The 20462-nt window shown below is 38.6% G+C and overlaps 1 protein-coding gene across 3 annotated transcripts; it reads right to left on the bottom strand.

The window, feature by feature from the left end:
• Positions 1 to 8029: 8029 nt before the first annotated feature.
• LOC115686760 (ran-binding protein M homolog) lies at positions 8030 to 18576 on the bottom strand. Of its 3 annotated transcripts, XR_008815825.1 has the most exons (12): positions 18000 to 18576; positions 15313 to 15459; positions 14744 to 14830; positions 14057 to 14102; positions 13463 to 13539; positions 12644 to 12806; positions 11778 to 11846; positions 11187 to 11246; positions 9380 to 9466; positions 9227 to 9258; positions 8997 to 9123; positions 8531 to 8671 (listed from the first exon to the last, which is right to left on the bottom strand). XR_008815825.1 is itself a non-coding variant. In XM_030612155.2 (10 exons), exons 1-10 carry the CDS (start codon positions 18407 to 18409, stop codon positions 8393 to 8395), a joined length of 1425 nt encoding a protein of 474 aa, XP_030468015.1. In that variant the 5' UTR covers positions 18410 to 18574; the 3' UTR covers positions 8030 to 8392. The 3 variants fall into 3 exon arrangements, 2 of the variants coding, with proteins under 2 accessions (XP_030468015.1, XP_056164324.1); XM_030612155.2 differs by lacking the exons at positions 8997 to 9123; positions 9227 to 9258 and having other exon boundaries at positions 8030 to 8671; positions 18000 to 18574; XM_056308349.1 differs by lacking the exon at positions 8531 to 8671 and having other exon boundaries at positions 9122 to 9258.
• Between the last annotated feature and the right edge of the window lie 1886 nt (positions 18577 to 20462).

The raw sequence follows: 20462 nt of genomic DNA, 5'->3' as shown, positions 1-20462 counted from the left end.
AAGTCAGCACATTTTCTGCCGGTGCGAAAGGACTTCGCCTTGGAAAGGTATGCCGAGATATACATGCGACAAATAGTCCGTCTTCACGGAGTGCCAGTGACGATTACCTTAGACCGTGATCCTAAATTTACTGCCGCTTTTTGGAAAAGTCTTCATACGGCATTAGGAACGGAGTGCCTCGGCCGTGGCCGAGCACGTTGCCAGCCACTGTGCCCTCGCCCGCGCCGATCCGCCACTGTTCACCTAGGCCATTTTGGGCCCGTGCCGATTTTTCCCTGGCCAAATTTAGGTAAGTAACTTCCTAAACCCTACTTAGTAGAATGGGTATTATTTAGACTTGTTTAGGGTGTGATTAGTATCGGTTTAGTGGTTAAGCTTGGAATAGGATTGTTATATGAATGTGGCTAGTTGGTAGATTGAATTGTGGTGATTGTGTGGCTTAATTAGTGGCTGAATTGGTGGGTTCAATGGCTGGTTTGTCGTGGCAATTGCGGGTGATATTGGTGCTTGAATGTGGCCGACTTGAATGTCGGATTGGTAGACTAGTGTGGTGAGTTCGTGATTTGAATTTGAATTGTACGACGTGTTAGAATGGCGAATTGTTTTGTGGTGCATGAGGAATGTCCTGAGGAGTGGTTACGTAGGACTAAGCCCGGATTGATCGGAGGGCTGCCAACTTGAGGCATGGTTACGCGGGTGTGGCTAGAAAGGCGATAAATGACCTGAGGCGTGGTTACGCGGGTCGAGGAAAGTGTCATATGGCGTGGTTATGCAGGTCGAGAGAAATGTCTTGAGGCTTGGTTACGCAGGACTGAGCCTGGATTGATCGGAGGGCTGCAAACCTGAGGCGTGGTTACGCAGATGTGGCTAGAAAGGCAAGAAATGACCTGAGGAGTGGTTATGCGGGTCGAGGAAAGTGTCCTGAGGCGTGGTTACGCAGGTCGAGGAAAGTGTCCTAAGGCGTGGTTACACGGGACTGAGCCCGGATTGATCAGAGGGCTGGACCTGAGGCGTGTTGACGCGGGTCGTGGAAAGTTGCTCGGCCATGCGAATTGTGTTTGATTGAATTGGGTGAACGTACGTGATTATGGTGGTTGAGTGTTTATATTACGTTCTTGAGTAATTATCGCATTATGGTGATTTAACTAATATGCAGAGTTGGCACTTGGTTTAAGGCGAGGTAAGTATGTTTGTGCGGATTCAAATGTGTTGACCGTTAGATCGCATGTTAGATTAGTCTGGGTACGCATTGACCTAGGTAGGGGTATAGGTTGTCTGCTTATTGAGATTTATTCTCATTGCTGTATTGCAAATCTTTTCAGATCCTCGACCTTGAGTATGCCGCCAGCTAGGCGTTTTGGGGTCCCCATGCACACGGTGCATGAGGAGACCGAATATCCGGTAGTCCCAGATCAGTTTTACATTAGGCATCTTACCACAGTTTGGGTAGATGAGGGTTTAGAGGACCTACAGCCCCATTCTTATTTGGCTTGGTATCACCGTATCGGGTTGGAGACTACTGGGCCAATCCGTGATTTTGAGGGGCTTCAGCATGGTAATGAGGATGCGATGAATTGGGAGCCCTGGGACAAGTATACCCCCGATGGCGAGGGGACGGATCCCGACGATCCACCGGAGAGCCCTGGCCCAGGACCCGAGCCCATACTAGAACCCGAACCCGAACCCGAACCCGAGCCCGAGCCTGAGCCCGAGCCTGAGCCCGAGCCCGAGCCCGAGCCCGAGCCTATGGAGCTTGAACCCGAGGAGGAGCCTATGTTGTTCGAGCACGAGGACGAACTGATCGAGATCAACTTCGATACTGAGTCGGAGTCTTCAGGGTCCGATTCGGATTGGGCACCGTAGGAGGATTTGGGTGCTGGGGGCCTAGAAGCCTTTTTGGTAGAACCTTTTTATGTATTTAGTAGTCTACCCTACCACCTGCCCCTTTTTTATGATGAAGATGGATGCTAACCCTAGAAGCCTAATGTATGAATTCTATGGTCTCAAGCTAATGAGATGAGTTTATTGATTTGTGCAAGTACTGCCCTTTTGTCATTGTTTATTGTATGGGTTGTTTGATTTCCGCTTGCATTTGTCTTCGAGTGTTTCGTTTGGGTCGGTGACGCATCCTGGGACGTCGCGTTCAATACAACCGTCGAAAGGGTGTCGCGAGCCCGTTGGGATTCGGGGCTTGACACAAAATATCTATCATAAGGGAAAAAGAGGACGTGTAATTAATCCAAGTAGTTATGTATACAGTAAAAGTTCTTGTTGCATGATATCGAGGAAAGCTCTCACAAAACAATACACAAAATAACCGGTTCGCATAGGATTTTACATCAGATACATGAAACGTGGAACTCATCAATCAATTAACGTGTTCCCATGTTCTTTTCCTCTACGAGAATTCCACGCAGACAACATGGAACCGAAGCAATCCTCACACTCTCTAACCCACCCGGGGATATTGCATGGGGACATCCACTATAATTCTCAGCTTCATATCTGTTTGGCTGCTGAGATGGCTGATATAGCGAGTCCGTTGGACTACATGGGACCTCTCGGGCAATCTGCAGCAACAACGTTGCGCTTCGTGTTGATGGAACTTCCTTGCTGCAAGAGTTCTTGCCCGTCCTCCCCGGTGCCTTGTGCTGTTATACAGAAAAAAAAAACCCAGGATATCATAATCAACATTTGAGAGAGAGAGAGAGAGAGAGAGAGAGAGAGATCTTACTAGGGATGAAGCATTTTTCTGGTGAATCACTGATCCGATTCTTAATTACATGCCAGGTTGGAGTATGTGACATGATTGTTGTATGCATATCAAAACAGTATCTTAAAGATGCGACTGAGGTATGATCCCTGAAACTTTATTTCATAGGCATCACAAAGGACTTGCTTTGAAGCACATGATGGACGGACTAGTAAGAAAGAAGAAGAAATTCAGTTGGCTAAGGCGTGGAGCACCAAAGATGATAGGCTTTATAAATAGGTAAATATTTGATCATGTTCATTATTGGTGTGGATGGACTTGCACAATTTGCATTTAACATGTTCCCATACTAAGACATATTATCAATGGCAGGTTTTGTTAGAGTTGGATTTCTCTAGAAGCGTGACCATATACACCCACTTGGCGATTACTTAACTAGTTGAGAAAATTAAAATCTAGACCGTTAGATTGTTGACAATTTTGATGGATGGATACGTGGAAGGCAATTTCGCAATATAGAATATGGCTATGACATATACCCGATAAAATCTTATAGCACGTAGATAAACCTCTATTTATCGCTCAAAGTTATGTTCATTATATGTACCTCCCATCTCTTTCCGTTAAACATTAAAGTAGTCGCACTTACCATTGATCGTAAAGATTTCCGACAACAATTAAATTCATTCATCTAGTAAACCATTATTAGATGTCTTTGTGCGAGTGAAAAACAGGATTTGAGCAAGCAAAGAAAAAGATGCAAAAATTTATCTTTGTAGTCAACTAGTAGGTAACCATCAGCATTGCACGTGGAAATTATGTTTTTATAGTTAATGACTTTTTATTCAATATAAATTAAAAACACATAATTTAATTGAATAGTAATATGAGAAGTTGCAAATCTTATATAAAGGGATATACCTTTTCACCAATAGATATCGCTCTTAACAAGAACTATGTTAATTAAGTTTGAAACTTTAGCTTATAACAACATAGAACAATATATAGGCCTAAAAGTAATAAATTGATTTCAACCATTGTATCCCATGGTTATTGCATATATATCAGATAAATGTAAATTTTATAGAAGACTGGAAACGGCTAGAACTTTTTTTATTTAAATGCTTAGAAACTTATCCTTATTTCAAGCTCATAATAAATTTTTTATTTGAGCAATGTCAAATTAAACTAAATACTCTTTCACCCGTAATATGAATTGTCTTGACACATCCCTATTATATGTAACTGATGCTGTATTCTCATAGTTATTCTGTCTATATTATAGAGTAATGAAATAATAATTGAGTTGTTTTTATTTTTCAAGCAGAATAGTATATTATTGAAACACCTGATAATGCAATTAGATTTTTCAAATTGCATTTATCATATCAGTAAAATATTGATGACAATTTTTTTTGGCTAAAGGAATGGAACACTTCTTTTTTTGCTATTTTGATAGCATAAAATTGAAAATTACCCAATCAATTATAAACCTATTGTATGATTGTCAATTTAATCCTAAACTTTTAAATTTTATTGATGTAGTCCAAAACCTTTGCAAACTTTAATTTAACCCTTTTGGCTGATTTTGTCTTGAAAATGCTAATGGAGATGTCCAATCGTCGTCGACAGTTCTGCATGATATGACGGGCATCTGACATGAACAAATTTATGCAATACGATGTCATTTTGCTTATTTTACTTTCATTCAACTAATGGCTCTAAACGTGTTTGGTGCGAACTCAAAGGATTGTAATGATTTACTTATATTTTCTTATATGAGGTTGAATTTGAAGGACCAAAATAACTATTGAACAGCCAATGGTTTGGAATCCAAATGGTAAACCACACGAATGGCCACCGATGTTTGTCCAATTTACAAACTTGATACAAAACGTATAATAAAAGTTCATATTTAAGCAACTGAAGTATAACGTACATTACGACCACAACAATCATTGCAAATTTTGATTAGTTGTCGAATTAAGAGAAGATTTACAGCATTTGAATTAGGATATTATTTGGTTAAAATAATTTCCTTAAAAGCATCGTCGTGTTATGAGACTCGTTAGGTAGAGTGACTCTAAATATTTGAGGCCTTCACTAGGAGATATCTCTTCGCGCAAGTACGAGGGAGGGCATATGTATAAGCTAAAATACAGAGCAACAAATATGTGTCATAAGGGAAAAAGAAGAAGGGTAATGAATCCATGTAGTTATATATATAGCACAAGTCCTTTTTGCATAATATCGAGGAAAGTTCTCACACGCACACCATACAAAATGACCGGCTATCAAACAATATTACATCAGATACATTAAACGTGGAACCTATCCACCATTTAACTTGCTCCCATGTTCTCTTCCTCTATGATTTTCTCAGCAATAGCAACAACAGCAGCAGCAGCAGCAGTTCGCTTTCGCAAGACACAGAATATCATGCAGACAACATGGAAACCTAAGTAAACCTAACCCACCAGAGGGTATGGCTTGGGGATATCTTCCCAATTCTTGGCTTCGTATGCGTTGGGCCATGGAGGATGGGATGGCTGATATAGCGAGACTACATTGGACAGGATTCGGCTCTAGGCTATTATCCGACAACATAGTAGCGCTTTGAATTGACGGAGACTTCACGAGTCATCCTCCCTTTCCCTACCCTCTATGTGCCTTGTTCTGTTCAGAAAAAATATATCCAGGATATCATCATCATCATTTTTGAGAGAGAGAGAGAGAGAGAGAGAGAGAGAGAGAGAGAGAGAGAGAGAGATTACCATGGTCGAAGCACTTTTTTGGTGAATCACTGATCCGATACTTGATCACATGCAAGGTTGGAGTACGTGAGAGATGATCATTGGATGCATGTCGAAAGAGGTTTTCAAAAATGGGAGAGAGATATGGTGCTAGATTCTTTGTTTCGTAGGCATCATAAGGGTCTTGCTCTGAAGCACTTTAAGGACTAGAAGAAAGGAAAAGAAGTTCAATTGGCTAAGGCGTGGAGCACCAAAAGATGAAGGGCTGTATAAATAGGTAAATATTTAGTCAAGCTCATTATTGGTGTGGATACACTTGCACAATATGCATTTAACACATTACCATACTAAGACATATTATCAATGCCAAGATATGTTAGAGTTGGTTTTCTCTAGGAGCGTAACCATATACACACCCCTCAGAGATTACTTAACTATTGAGAAAATTAAAATCTAAACCGCTAGATCGTCGATGATTTTGATGGACGGATACGTGGACGGCAATATTACGATATAGAACACCGCTATTACCCATATACTATAAAACCTCATAGAAAGTAGATGTATCTCTTTTTTTATTTTTTTTATTTGGTATGAAAACAGGCTAAAGCCGAATACAAAAAATTAACATGGTAAATCTATTATCCCTATTTTATCACCTAATAAAACATGATAAATATCAAACAGATAAATCTCCATTTATAGCTTAAAGTTATAGTTTGTTATATCGGGTTCACATCTCTTTCCAATTATACCATTGATCAAAAAGATTTCCGACAACAATTAAACTCATTCATCTAGCATTCTACTATTTGATATGTCTCAGTATGAGAGAACAAACATAATTTGGGCGCAAAGAAAATAGCTGAGAAACAAATCTATAACTAGTAGGTAACTTCGAGTGCTGCACGTGGAAATTATGTTTTTCATATATAGTGATTTTTTATTCAATATAAATTAGAAACACAAAATTTAAGTGAGTAGTAATATGAGAAGTTGCAACTCTTATGTGAATGAACATACTGTTTCACTAGTAGATATTGCTCTAAACAAGACGATCAACTATATTAAATAACTTTGAAAAAACAGCTTATAACAACCAAAGAACAATATAGAACTAAAAGTAGTAAATTGATCTCAAATATTGTTTCTCATGGTTATTGCATATATATGAAAGATAAATGTAAATTTTAAAGAAGATTGGAAACGCCTAGAACTTCTTTAATTTCAAGGTTTAGAAACTAATCCTCATTTTTTACTTATATTAAGTTTTTATTTGAGCATATATAATAGGTATTCTTTTGACACATTCCTATGATATGTCTATGTACTCTTCATTAATGAAAAAAAATTCTACATGAAAACTTATGTTGTACGTACAACAAGTTTATGACTTTTTGGACAATTTTTCCTTTTTAAATCTATGTATATTATAGAGTAATGAAATACTGTATTATAATATCAAATCACATAATAAGGTAATTATATTATTTAAATCACATTTATCATTTAGTAAATATTGAATTCAACAAAAAAAAATTTCTATTTTGATCACATAAACGGGAAAAGTATCCAATCAATCCTAAAGCTATTGTACGACTACCAGTTTAGTTCTAAACTTTCAAATTTTGCCAATGTACTCCTAAACGTTTGCACAAAATTTCAATATGGTTCTTCTAGCCAATTTTAGCCTAAAATGCTAACATACACGTACAATCATTGATGGCAATCCTATAGGGCACGGCAAGGTCTGACATGATGGCGTTCGCTAGCTAATCTACCGCATTGATGTTGTTGTTGGCAGTTTACATTTCTTATCATAGTTAACTCTGGAATATTGCAATGAGCCCATTTTCTATTTAAGATGTAGACCGTACAATAATTATGAATTTATTGACAGAAAGTGTATTCATTTGTACATTTGTAATTTCTTTTGCAATAAATCATGAGAAATTCTTACCATCTCCATTCATGCATTTTTAGGTTTATTTACATCGATATGCCGTTCATACCAAATAATGACTATTATAAAATATGAAAATATTTAGTTTTATTACTGCGATTCACCAAACAATTGATAAGATATAACAAAATTCTAATATTTTATATCTTATCCAATCCAATCCTATCATGATTAGAAATTCAAATAACCAAATACATTATTGGATAAATTTTGAAGTTCAAAAGATTACTGTGAAAATACCAAGGGAATTTTTATTACAACATGATTTCTTCCCACAAAATGTATCTTGACCCCAATTCATGATATTTGCTCCTTTATGCGTCATCCAAATATTTCGTGCCGTTTTTAAGTCGGAAGTACATCTTGTTGGCTCTAATGAAGCTTGCTTTGCTACAGAACCATTAAATTTAATAGCACACGATTCAGCTGCAGAATTAGACGCACTTCTATGATCTAACATAAGTTATTATGCACTTGAAGAATAGTTCTTTCGCATGTACCTCCATCGTATTCCAATACAAGCAAAACTCGCACAAAAATTGCAAAAGAACAAGATATCATGCTCATTTGACCGGGATTTTGCGTCAACAAAACCACAAATCACCAGAGAGTTGCTGCATTAAATGCAACATGTGGATCTATACAAGTATTCTTTACACTTGGTTAATCTTCTTAGCATCCAAGTGAACATCAACATGACAAAGACAGAAGAAAATGTAGCGACTCCAACACAAAATCGTGAAGCCATATTTGGACCGCGGAATGTTGCCAATTCACTATGTGATATGCAACATTAGAGATGCTTACAAGCATGAAGAGAAGAGCCCGTAATGTAGCACCAAGGGCATTTCCTCTCGGCACATGGAGCACTTGAACACTTGGCTTATGATTCAGCAAACTATCAATGAGCTAATATGAACAGCGATTAGACATTCAACGGAGACAGAAGCTACAAACTAGCATTTAGCATCTCCTATTGCCATTGTGAAGTACTCTGTGCAGATGGAAAGCTTCGCCTTGATCTCCATTCAACGACCTCCTCTCCAAGCAACAAGCAGTCAGCTGCCTCAGTAACCTCTCCAGATAGGAGTGCAGGCAACCCTGATAATTTTTTGCGCTGGGATTTGTCGCCAAGATCATTGCATTCACCGTGTCAGCTACCACCTCACGCTGTGACTCCTCAAGTAGATACCCAACAAAGGACTCCTTTGGATGTTCATATGCCAATAAAGATACACAATCCTAGAGAAGAGAGGGAGTAATTACATTTTCATCATCAAAGACATTGTATTTGAAAAGAAAACCGGTTCATTTTCTTCAATCTCCAGAAGATACGAGGAGAAAAGACGAGTATGGCTAATTGAATGGAGTACCATAAAAGTTCCATTAATAATGAAGCCATCAATGCAAAGTTATATTATTGGGTAAAAGGATGACTACTGGAAACTGAGGAAGAAGACTGCCAATCATTCTCCCTTTATTTGCTAAGGTCATGTTGTTCATACATTTTGCTCTCATGCTCCCATACTTTAAAAAGTAAGGAGGAAAAAGAAAAAGTAGAGAGTACCACTGCATCCATCCCTCCCTCCATCCAAAGCACCAACAATTGGCAGCTTCCATACTTCCATTCATTGTTTCATTATTTTTTCCAGTTCATCACTTCAAGACTTTACATTAACATGGCCCAAACAGAACTGGCAAAATAGAAGTTCATTAAATAAGGGTGTAACATGAGTGCTGAGGTCGCGGTGCATATCAACTAAAAATTTTGGGAAACAATGTTGAAGCTTAAATTACCCTATCGCACATATTTCCCTGTTCAGGACAACCTGCTATCCCACAAATGAGTAGACTTGGTTATGTTGCTGAGGCCTTTAAAAGAGTTCTCGGAAGCTAGTGCAGAAAAACTAAAACAGGAAATAACATCATACCATACAAAGTGTTTACTACCTCTACTAGATCCTCGAAGCCAGCCGTCTCAAAAAACCTTGGCAACTCAACTCTTCCATATTTGATAGCCTCCTCCAGGGCTCCAACCTGGATGATGATGCATACCATCATGCAAAAAGGGTATCAGAAGAACCACATGATATATTAAAAAGGTCATGAAAAAGAAACACATGCGATTAGACATGAATCAATACCACACAAACATAAGACCACCTGAAGAACCTTATGACAAAACCCAGAATCAACATGATACGACAAACTTTGGAATGCCAATTCATGCTCACAGCTTCAATCATATTGTGCCAAAGACAATATAGGTCAATATGAAACCAACCAACTCAATCAATAAATATCTCTAATCTTAAGCTAACCACCTCTAGCTCCTAAAATAGGCAACAAGACAATCCCATTCACCTGCTCAACAAGTGGACAAAGATGAATCACCATAACTCAGATCTGACCCCTCTAACATGAAAACCTTTTATGAGACAATATTTCAGTAGAACGACTCTTCATGAATAAAGTGTTCAATAGAGTATTTACATGTTTTCTAGTAACTTAAAGATTCGCCATTAACATACGTATTAGCATATTGGAACAAAGTGCAAGGCCTTTGCAGATAATTTTAAGAGTTAATACCACAAAAAACCCCCCAAACTGGTACATCTGTGACAAAGTTACCAAAAACTAATTTTTTGACACCTAAAACCCCAAATTGATACATCTGTAATAAATTTACCCTCCGTTAGTTTCTATTAAATTTTTCCGTCAAATTGTTAAGTTGGATGACACGTGGCAGTTGATGGGTGTGCCAATTTAGGGTTTTACCCCTCTATTTGTCACGGACTTACCAGTTTGTGGTTTTTCGTGCTATTAATCCAATTTAACAGAGAATAAATTTGTCATAAGTGTACCAGTTTGGAGTTTTTGTTGGTCAAAAAATTAGTTTGGGGTAAATTTGTCACAGGTGTACCAATTTGCAGTTTTTCGTAATATTAATCCTAATTTTAATAATATTTCATTAAACAATGTCAATTCTTAATTCGATAAAAATATAATCTACAATCAAATGCAACAAAACAATTCATTAAACTGGTCAAGATTTAGTAAAATTCATTTAAAGTAGAAAAAAGGCCAAAATAAGTATTAATCAACAACTAGTCTAGTTGAATGTATTACACAGTTCACCTTCAAATTTATACAGGTTGAACCCCCTGCACAACTCCTTTCTTAATGGCATGACTTGAGTAGACATGATTCTAACATGAACATACATGTAAAAGGAACGAACTCTTTGTTTTATAATCTTGCTCACGTTGTCCTCATGTTTGACCCAAACTTACAATGGTTAGGATTAATTAAATCTTTATAATATTGAAGAAAACTATGACACACAAGTTTATTTTTTTTAAGACCGATAAATTCACATGTTGCCAGTTGTGAATACACATTCACTACTCAACTCGTGGTTCATTTAAGCCTTAATCACCAAACAATATCTGCAACTGTATTACCAGAATTCATTTAAGAACTAGAACAAGACTAGGAAAAAGAACGTGCACGAGAAATTTCACTTCCAGTATTCAAAGCATATATCACATTACCTGCACCGTGGAGAAACATCAGTTCAGTCCACAGTGCCACTACAAAACCATTTAAAGGATAGTCTCAAGTACCAAAAGTTGATGACGATTGGACAAAAAAGCAATATATTCATCCAACCGTTTTTTCTTCCTACCATTCTAAGACAGCAATCTAAATACACTAGACTTAATTGCAAGCAAATCAAAATATAAGATGAAGTTACCCGAACTAGTTCAATGAACTTTTGGCAATGGAGGAGAAAGCAAGTAGCTGATTTTTCATCCTGCAGTAAAATATAATCAAGACTAAGACATCATGCACTAAACTAGAGTAATCTTCCGTCATATAATTGACCCACTTATACAAGTCGAATATTAAGGGAACAAATATAGCACAAGAGAGATGACACTACCACGTGCAAAATTGGAAAATTATTAATTCAGGACCAGAACACATCTCATAGACACCTTTTGTAGAGCTGACGATACAAAATCTGGAACTGAGTACACTAAGAAGGAAATAAAATAGCCTCAAACAGCCTAAAAGGATAAAAGAGTATGTTTGCTAGGCAAAACTGCCAAAGCTCAGACAATATTTAGCAAATATTTGGGAATCCTGAACTTCTAGAGAAAGCAAATGAACAGGAAGTGCCCTCATTAAGACATTTCTTGACTGACTCAATGCAATTGATCCAGGCTTTACAATTGCAGCATATTTAGATGTGAACAAGGTTCATGCCTTGAGTTGGCTTGCAATAACACTCGAAATGACTTTGTTCATATGTAAAGACAACGTCGTGATGAGCATTCAATACCTGAACAACTTGTGGATACCAGTTGCGGAGTTTACTGAATGCTGCGTCAATTTCCCCATTTTGAATCAGCTTCATCAACAAATAAATCAGGTCATTTGGCTTGAATAAGATTCATGAGACATGCGTCATGCTGCAGGACAAAAATCTCAAAATAATGTTCTATTTCTAGAGCAAGTTAACGAAATTCCAAAAATTTTCAAGTAAAATCTCAGCTCATAAACTTCAATTCAGTGTGCCAAAACGAGCTTCAATTATGTAAACCCTTGTGCTGCAGCTACAAACCTACTAACTTGAGAACAATTTGATTCAAGAATTTCTTTGGGAGTGTAGAAAGATTTCCCTAAAACAAAAGAAGATATTTATATGAAATTTAAAGATACAGATTAAAGTATTGGAGCTCTGACTCAAAAATCAACTAATATGTCTGGAATGACAAGTTGCACTCTCAGGAGTCTCACCCAGGAAAAGCATAAATTCTCAACTTGTAACTATTGTGCTCTCTCTCTGCTGGCCCTACACTAATGCATCATGCACACAACGTATTCATATCATAATCGCAAAAGTGAGGGCAAGCAGACACGTCAAATTGTACCAACTCACCTACAGGAGCAATATAGAGCTGTGCATTAGAGGAAGAACTCAACAAGATACTACCTGACAGAGTGAGAGAGAGAAAGAAGAAAGAAAAAGAAAAAACCTCAACCTACCGCAAAAGTGAGGGAAAGCATGCTCTACCTATGCTAAGCTATTGGAGAGCATATTAGAGCTGCACCCCCTAGTAATAATTCACTGATACAGAACTAAAGATGCTCGCAGAACCCAAAATAAATAAACAAACCAATATAAATATAAGATTATTTTCAAACCTGACGAAGAGTCTTCCTCTGGTTTAAAGCATAGAGAATCTCCTGTTCATCAAAGCCGTTTTCTTGATCTAAAGAAATTGGAGGAATAGTGCTTTTACTAGCCATGTCGAATGAACTTAGTGTATCTTCATATCCGTAATGTAGCAAGTATGACCGAACAATCCTGATAATCCAAATGGTGAACTTTATGTAACGTTAGAAGATAAGATGATCTGATAGGACCACGAGGTAAAAAAAGAACATTTATTGTTTCCTCTTTCTTTTTCTCACAGGGGAACATTTGTGTGACTGAATGTGGGCTCTGTTTGGCAGCATAAAGGATGCATGCAAGTCTAAAAAGCATGGAGTATGCAAAAACAACCCGTTTAGATCACAAAAGTGGAAAGCTATCCATAACGATACTACAGATATATGTATCTACAACCAACTATCCAATATATTCCATAAGAGGCCGAATACCAATTGATAAGTAAAGGCCCCGACATAGAATCCGTTTTCACTCTTTCCATAAGAAGCATCTAATCCTTTATACAAAAAGAGGAAATGTAGTTTATTTCAGTTAGCATAACATGAACATTTTACAAACCCAGAACAACAGTCATCATGAAGCAACCAGCAGAACAAGCGGTCAGTCCATTCGTTTGCAAGAATTACAGATCAGCCTTAATTCAACAGCGTAGTTAATGGCTGTAATGCAACTGGTTATTCCATAGACCAACTATTCAAACACCATTCTTTCACGTAGCAAATAACATAAGTGCATGAACACGCATATAGTATTGTTTTCTCAAGAAGAAATTGAAACCAACATAGACTCACCCATAGCTGATGTTTGGTGGCAAAGATATTTTTTCTACCGTTGCTTGTTGCCTCATTCTTTCTTGAGCTTCATATGCCTATAGTTGTAATAGAAGCAGCAGTGAAAAGACGATCAAGAAAAAAGTAATCTTAGCAAGGAAGATCATCAGTTGACATTGCACTAACTTGAACATTCTTTCCAAAAAAACATCATGCTTAAAGTAGTTCTTATGATAATTACATTATTGAAGTATTTTGACTTATTTTACACGAAATCACAGAATATAAATCTAATCATGTTATGTAATCCTTTCTAATAAGCACGAAGTTAAATCTATTATCAGGAAAAGCAGCCTTTAAATAAAAGTTTAGGCAAAAATGGTGTTGATATCGTATCATATGAACTGTCCAAGCCAGTAATCCTTAGAATAACAAGAACACAGGACTTAGTAATCCCAGTTTAACAGGACATGATTTTTCAAAGATAATTCTAAGCAAAAGAGACTACTAGGTATGTTATGTTTTACAATCACCAAGCAAAGTAAGGAGCAATGCCAATTATCAATAGGACAATATATAGAAAGATCAATACGATCCAAGAAGAAGCATACGTGCCTTGATATCAAAGGCAAATGGTTTTTGCCCAAAATTAACATTGATCCTGCCCAACAAACAACACAGGACTTAGCAATCAAAGGAAATCAACCTGCTCCAATAGATATTCACAAGGAAACAAGATGAACCAACTCACACTAGAGCTACATAGGGAGAGAGAAAGAGAGAGAGACAAAGAGCATGTAATCAAATAAAATGCTATAACAAACAGAGAAATAGTTTCACGACACAATTTTCTTAAAGCACCAGAAATGTAAAATTTCAACATTCATCATTAATGTCGTGTCATGAAACTCTAAAGTGAATATTCCAACAGTACGGACTTGCTTTTCTTTCTTAAATTGTTGTCAAATGTTAGGACGAGATATATGCACTGCCACTCCTCCCAGAGGTTCAGATGCTACAAGTCTTCACATGTAGGAGTTCAAACTCAGCAAGAATCAGAGCAGAACCACTAGAAGAATATGTCAAACATAGAAAATAATAGTATTACTTTCCTATTATATGGCAGTAAGAATATCGATTTTTTACAGCAACTATAATACACAATTCATAGTATTAGAGATGCAACTCACATAATATAAGAGGTGCCCCTTCCATGACTTAAGGCATAACAACGGTTATGAAGGCAATTTTGATAATCACACTTGATTGGAGAGAAATAAAGTAAGGATAAGTTTAACATACTCTTCATTTTGGCTATGAACAGAAACTGTGGGGAATAAGGGACCTTTCATGTCCTTGTAGACTGTTCCCACTACTGCCTTGTTTTTTCTGTTAAAAGGAAACACAAATGAGAAAAGAAGAATACATACTCCAGTTGAAAGGAGAGTAAATGACATATTCAAAGTAATATTTGACAGATACAAGAAGTGTATTAGTGCTGAAATGAGGTTTCTTTTCCTTCTTTTTCTGATTTTTTTTTTTAAGGTTAAGCAAACTTCTATAATAAAGGTACCGAGGGGGTACATCCCCTATACAAAATGACTTCAGAGGGGAAGTTTCACATAAAACTTTTTTTTTCTTTTTCCTTCATTTTTATAATCAGAATATTAGACAACAACTAATCTTTTATTTCTTTCTTTATTTATTTTTTTGGGTAGGTTACAGGATCAACTATAGGGCACCAAGGGGTGCGAAGCCACATAAAAAGGGAGCTCATAAAACCAGACCCAGATACAACATCAAATCAGTGACAACAAATCGATTGCTTTGGTTTGATCATAAGAACACTGAACAAAATCATGACTTCTTACGTGAAAAAGAACTCCTGTGTAGCATAGTTAATGCCCGCACCAACTATGTCACCAGAAGTATAAGTTGGTCCGAAAGCTTCTCCCTTTCCTTGTCCACGATAAAGAAACCCATCATCACCATGATAACCACAACTGTTGGGTTCCCACCTGATACATGGAAGCAGGAGAAAGAATCACAAGCGACTTAGAGCCCAAAGCCAATTCAGGAGGAGAACTTCTCTTTGTCATTTAAAGAAAAGCAGATCGGGTATCTAAGTAAATTATCATCATCCATGTTAAGTTGCACTAGAACGTAATAACAAAGTATATCATCTTATAAAATTATGGAGGGGAAAAAAAACCAAGAGACAATTGCGACCTCCACTTGTAAGCTGAAAACAGATTTAAGAAAACCTAGTTCTCCAAAGCTTTCATTCCTCTCTTTTTCTTCTTTCCAATAGGTAACATAACAGGGGAAATGTAAATTTATAGACAAAATCTTAGATCTTGGTAAGGTTGGACTACCGCTCAGTCAACTCCTACTTGATTCCAACCGCACATCACATACTTGTCACAGAACATTTACATCAGTGACTGCACATTCCCAATTCTAGAGCAGATAAACATCCAATTCGCAATTCAGAGAAGACAAAAATCTCTAAATTCCTACTTTTTTCTTTAACGAGTAAAACTGGACTTGTATATACTCTTCCACAATCTAAACATTTTGTTCCAAAAACCATGGGTGTGAGACTTTGTTCATTTTGACTGACAAATATGTCTTGACAATATTTGTTCAAATGTAAGCATTTTCCGCATTCAATGAAATAGGGGAAAGAAGAACTCCTTAATGTATTAATTTCCAAAATATAGAATACTTAACTGAAAAAACCTAAACTTCTAAACCTAAATAGGATTTTTTGTCATTTTGATCTGAATTTTCAGAACTTAAAAACTGAGTTTTAACACTTGTCACTATACTTATAATTCTGGTATGTTATGTATTTAGTAAACCAATGCAAAACACGGTAAAGTCGTGGCTTTGGCATGGGGTGCCATGGTTCATTTCAAAACTTGAGCTGAGGCATGGCCTTAATAATATGAGCTAGGGCAGGCCCTTCTTTTGCCTGGGTCTGGTCATCATTCCTATCCCCTCCACCTGCTCCCCACACCCGAAAAATAAAATATAATAAGATGATAGAGGAGAATGACATCGCAGCCAAGTCCTTAAACATCTTTTGATACAATAGCCACAATGGGCCCTTAGCGAATAAAAAATCAGTTACAAGATATGTCTTCACACTAAAGACATAATCTACAAAATAATCACAAGTCCTCAGGCATTTTACAAGATCAATTTAACCTTAATGCAGAACTCAGAATGCTCTACCACACTGAAACTGCTAGCGCCTAGCCACAAATACCGCAACACTAAATCCCAGAACCTCAGAACAATTGCAGTTATTTCAGCAAAACTGTACAATTCTTTGGGATGTGGCAGTATCGCCAAGTAAATTTTAGGTACGTTACATCTCTTCCTACCATTGCTCATATTTTTCTGCTTAACTCTTGCTTCATGCTTTTCCAGTCAAATTCATCATCTGACTGAAGCATCCATCTGTTATCATATTGTCTAAACCATCTTACAAGCATCTAGCTCAGTTACAGCATCAGCAGCCTTTGCTAGCTTTCTATGGCTGCTTAGACATACTTTCTGATCACCTTATCTCTATGTCTAAACCATTCACCAATCACATTCTAGCATTCTCGTTTCGGCATTACCTGTATCCCATTTTCCAACACGTAAGGTCCTACATGCTGTTCCCCATGGCCTAGTTGATCAAAGCATGACAATACATGATTAATCTGTAAGTTTTCCAGATTCAATTGGTTTGCAAAAACAGTTTTCAGAAATTCATTAGATTGCAATAATGGGCACTCCCAGCCTTGACCCCCAAAAGCTTCAGATCCATTAAAGCTTCAGCATCCTCTCCTTATAACAACAGCAACAGTTCTTGAGTCACTTAATTTCATCTCCACCACCTCATCTCTCTTAATTTAACCATCAATCTTGCAACTCATTTCAGGTATATTATCTTCAAGTAAAACACAATCGGTAACCTCCGTCATCTGTCTCCTTAGCCAACTCTTGAACTACGTTAAGCTCTTCAAGTTTGAGGCAAAACGTGCAGACAAATGTATAAACAATTTCCACAATTTCTTGTGCATATCTGCTTTCTTTGCCTATCAAAATTTCTTTCGTACTATGGGTTGATCTTTCGCCGGCCACCATCAACGGCGCGAAAAGGCCACTCTGAATTCTAGTCAACAAATTCACCAGATAATAGTCGCCACTACTTTGTTGTATAAGTTCCTCATAACTGTCTACAAGAAAGGGGAAAAAAGAAGAAGAAGATGAAAGATTACTTCAGTCTCACATCTGATTTTTTTCCCGAGGAATTCTCATTCCAGTCTAATTTTTGTCTGTTACTCTGTCTTTGATGACCTTGACACGTTTCCTCGATTCAAACAGAGCTCGACAGAATCTACCAAGAAACAAGAACCCTAGCCAACCTTACCTATCCGCATTCATCCGATTCCGTCCCATTACTGTCCCAATTTCTCACCCAAACACAATTCGATTCTACACTACCCAGTATCCTGACAACGCAGATAAGAATCAAATTATAACAGCAAGAAACACTCACCCAGGCTGCCTCCGCATCTTGAAGTTCTCGCTGGTGAAGCCAATCCCTATCTGACCCTTCGCCCCAGCGTCCTTCACGTCAATCTCGAAATAGTAAGCGAGCCGCCGCACCGGGGCAGGCCTGTTGGCCTGCACGACGCCCACGTCGTGGCCGTGGAGGTTCACGCTCGTGTACTTCACGGACAGCTTGTCGGTCGACACCACGAGGAAGCCGCCGGAGCTGTTGATGGTGTTGAGCTCCGTCGGGGACTCCTCGCCCTCGTCCGCGGCGCCGGGAGCCCCAGCGGAGCCGAGCCGCGCCAGCTCCAAGAAGTGCGAGCCGAGATCGCGTCGATCGGCGGCGCGACCGCCGACGCTGTTGCAGTTGACGTGCGAGCTCGTGCTGTTGCTGCTGCAACCGTTGTTGTTCATCGTTGTCGGGCCGGAGCTGTGAATCGAGACGGATTCAGTCGACGAGATGAAGCATTTGGCGGCGGCGGCGGATTGGTGCGGAGCGGGATTGGCGACGGGGGATGCGGTGGTATCCTTCTGGCGTCTGAGAGAAGAACCTCTCTCCGGTTACGTGCTGGTGTTTGCTTAGCTGATTTGATGAGCAAGAAAGATGAAGGAGGGGTGAAAATGAAAAAAGTTGAATTACAAACTTCCCCCGAGTTTACGGGAAATTGCACTTGCATCTACTTTTTTTTTTTTTTTTTCTGTTTAACTTTCCCCGTCCTCGAACTCACTTATAAAGTCCTTTCGCTATTAAGGGTATCAAATAAACCTTGTTTCAAATAAAAATTTGAATTATCCTCATTTTCTCAAATAAAGGCACGATAAATATTTTTTTAAATAAAAGCCTGAAGTGATCATGTCGTTCTCAAAAAAAGGTCTGGCCTCACCGGTTAGTCAATAGCATTTTCGTCATTTACTTTTTTTTAAATTTTTTTTCCTTCTTTTTATTTTTTTTCCTTTTCATCGGTGGTTGGTCTCGAGTAATGATCGACCAAAGGCGATACTCGAAGAGGGCAGGGGTGAGGCCGCCCTCAAAAGCCATAGGCGAGGGCTGACCTCACCTACTCGACCCTTACCGCCTCTCGCCAGATCTGGGTGAGGATCGCCTCGCTCACGCCCAGTGAGAACCTGAGCAAGGCAACCCTAGCTAGCGGTTGGCGAGGCTTTGCCCAGGACTCGATTTTGTGTTAAGGTTTTTTTTAAATATTTTATCTCTCTCATGTGGCATTAAGGTTCACTAAAGCACTAAAATGAATCATTTTGATCTAAATCCTAATTTTTACATAAAATCTTAAAAGGGTTAACACCACGAAAAACCCTAAACTGGTACACTTGTGACACATTTACCCCAAATTATTTTTTTGATCATAAAAAACCCCAAACTGGTACATCTGTGATAATTTTACCTTGAACTATTTTTTTGACCACCAAAAACCCCAAACCGGTACACCTGTGACAATTTTACCCTGAGCTTACCACAAAAAATCCAAAACTGGTACTAATGTGATAATTTTACCCTGAATTAAAATTTTAATATTATTTTTTATTTTTTCCGAATTTTTATTTATTTTTTATTCTTTTCTTTTCTTTTTTTTTCATCTTCAAACCTTGGCCGGTCGGTCAGGCGTCCGGCTGGCAAATGAGCGGAGCCGTGAGGGCCGCCCTCGCCGTCGTCGGTATCGGGCGAGGGTGCCCTCGCCGGATCCGGGCGAGGCGGCCCTCGCCGGCGTTAGGCGGCCCTCGCCCTCGCCGCGTCAGGCGGCCCTCGCCCTCGCCGGATCTGGCGAGGGCGACCCTCGCCTGCGTCGGGCGAGGGCCGCCCTCGCCTGAGTCGGGCGAGGGTCGCCCTTGTCCTGGGCAAGTGAGGACGGCCCTTGGCCGACGCAGGCGAGGGTCGCCCTCGCCAGATCCGGCGTCGGGCGAGGGCGGCCCTCGCCGGCTTCCGCCTCTGGCCGATCGCTGGACCGGCGACCGGCCAGAGGTTGAAGGTGAAGGAAAAAAAAAAGAAAAGAAAAGAAAAAAGGAAAAATTCAAAAAAATTCAAAAAATAAAAAAATATTAAAAATTAGTTCGGGGTAAAATTGTCACATGTGTACCAGTTTAGGGTTTTTTGTGGTATGTTTAGGGTAAAATTGTCACAGGTGTACCAGTTTGGGGTTTTTTTATGGTTAAAAAAATAGTTTTGGGTAAATGTGTCACAAGTGTACCAGTTTAGGGTTTTTCGTAGTATTAACCCAATCTTAAAATAAATTAGGTGAAAAAATTCCAATTTTTTCCATAAAAATTTCTCAAAATAAACAAAAGATATGAAACATAAATCGTGGACTGACTAAGCCCTCTCGGGAGCTTGCTTAAGAATAAGAAAGAGGAATCTCATGTAAATACCATGGAATAAGGTATGATCTGGGAGAGGGCCGCGGCCCTCTCCGAGGCGCCGGCGACCCCGCTAGCCATGGTCGACGCCCCATCA

This window comes from Syzygium oleosum, unplaced genomic scaffold (assembly GCF_021117445.2).
Source record: "Syzygium oleosum isolate NSW1041296 unplaced genomic scaffold, Sole_v2.1 Sole_v2.02, whole genome shotgun sequence".
Classification (NCBI taxonomy): Eukaryota; Viridiplantae; Streptophyta; class Magnoliopsida; order Myrtales; family Myrtaceae; genus Syzygium; species Syzygium oleosum.
The sequence above is the reverse complement of the archived record's forward strand: the minus strand, read 5'-3'. Positions and strand labels throughout refer to the sequence as shown.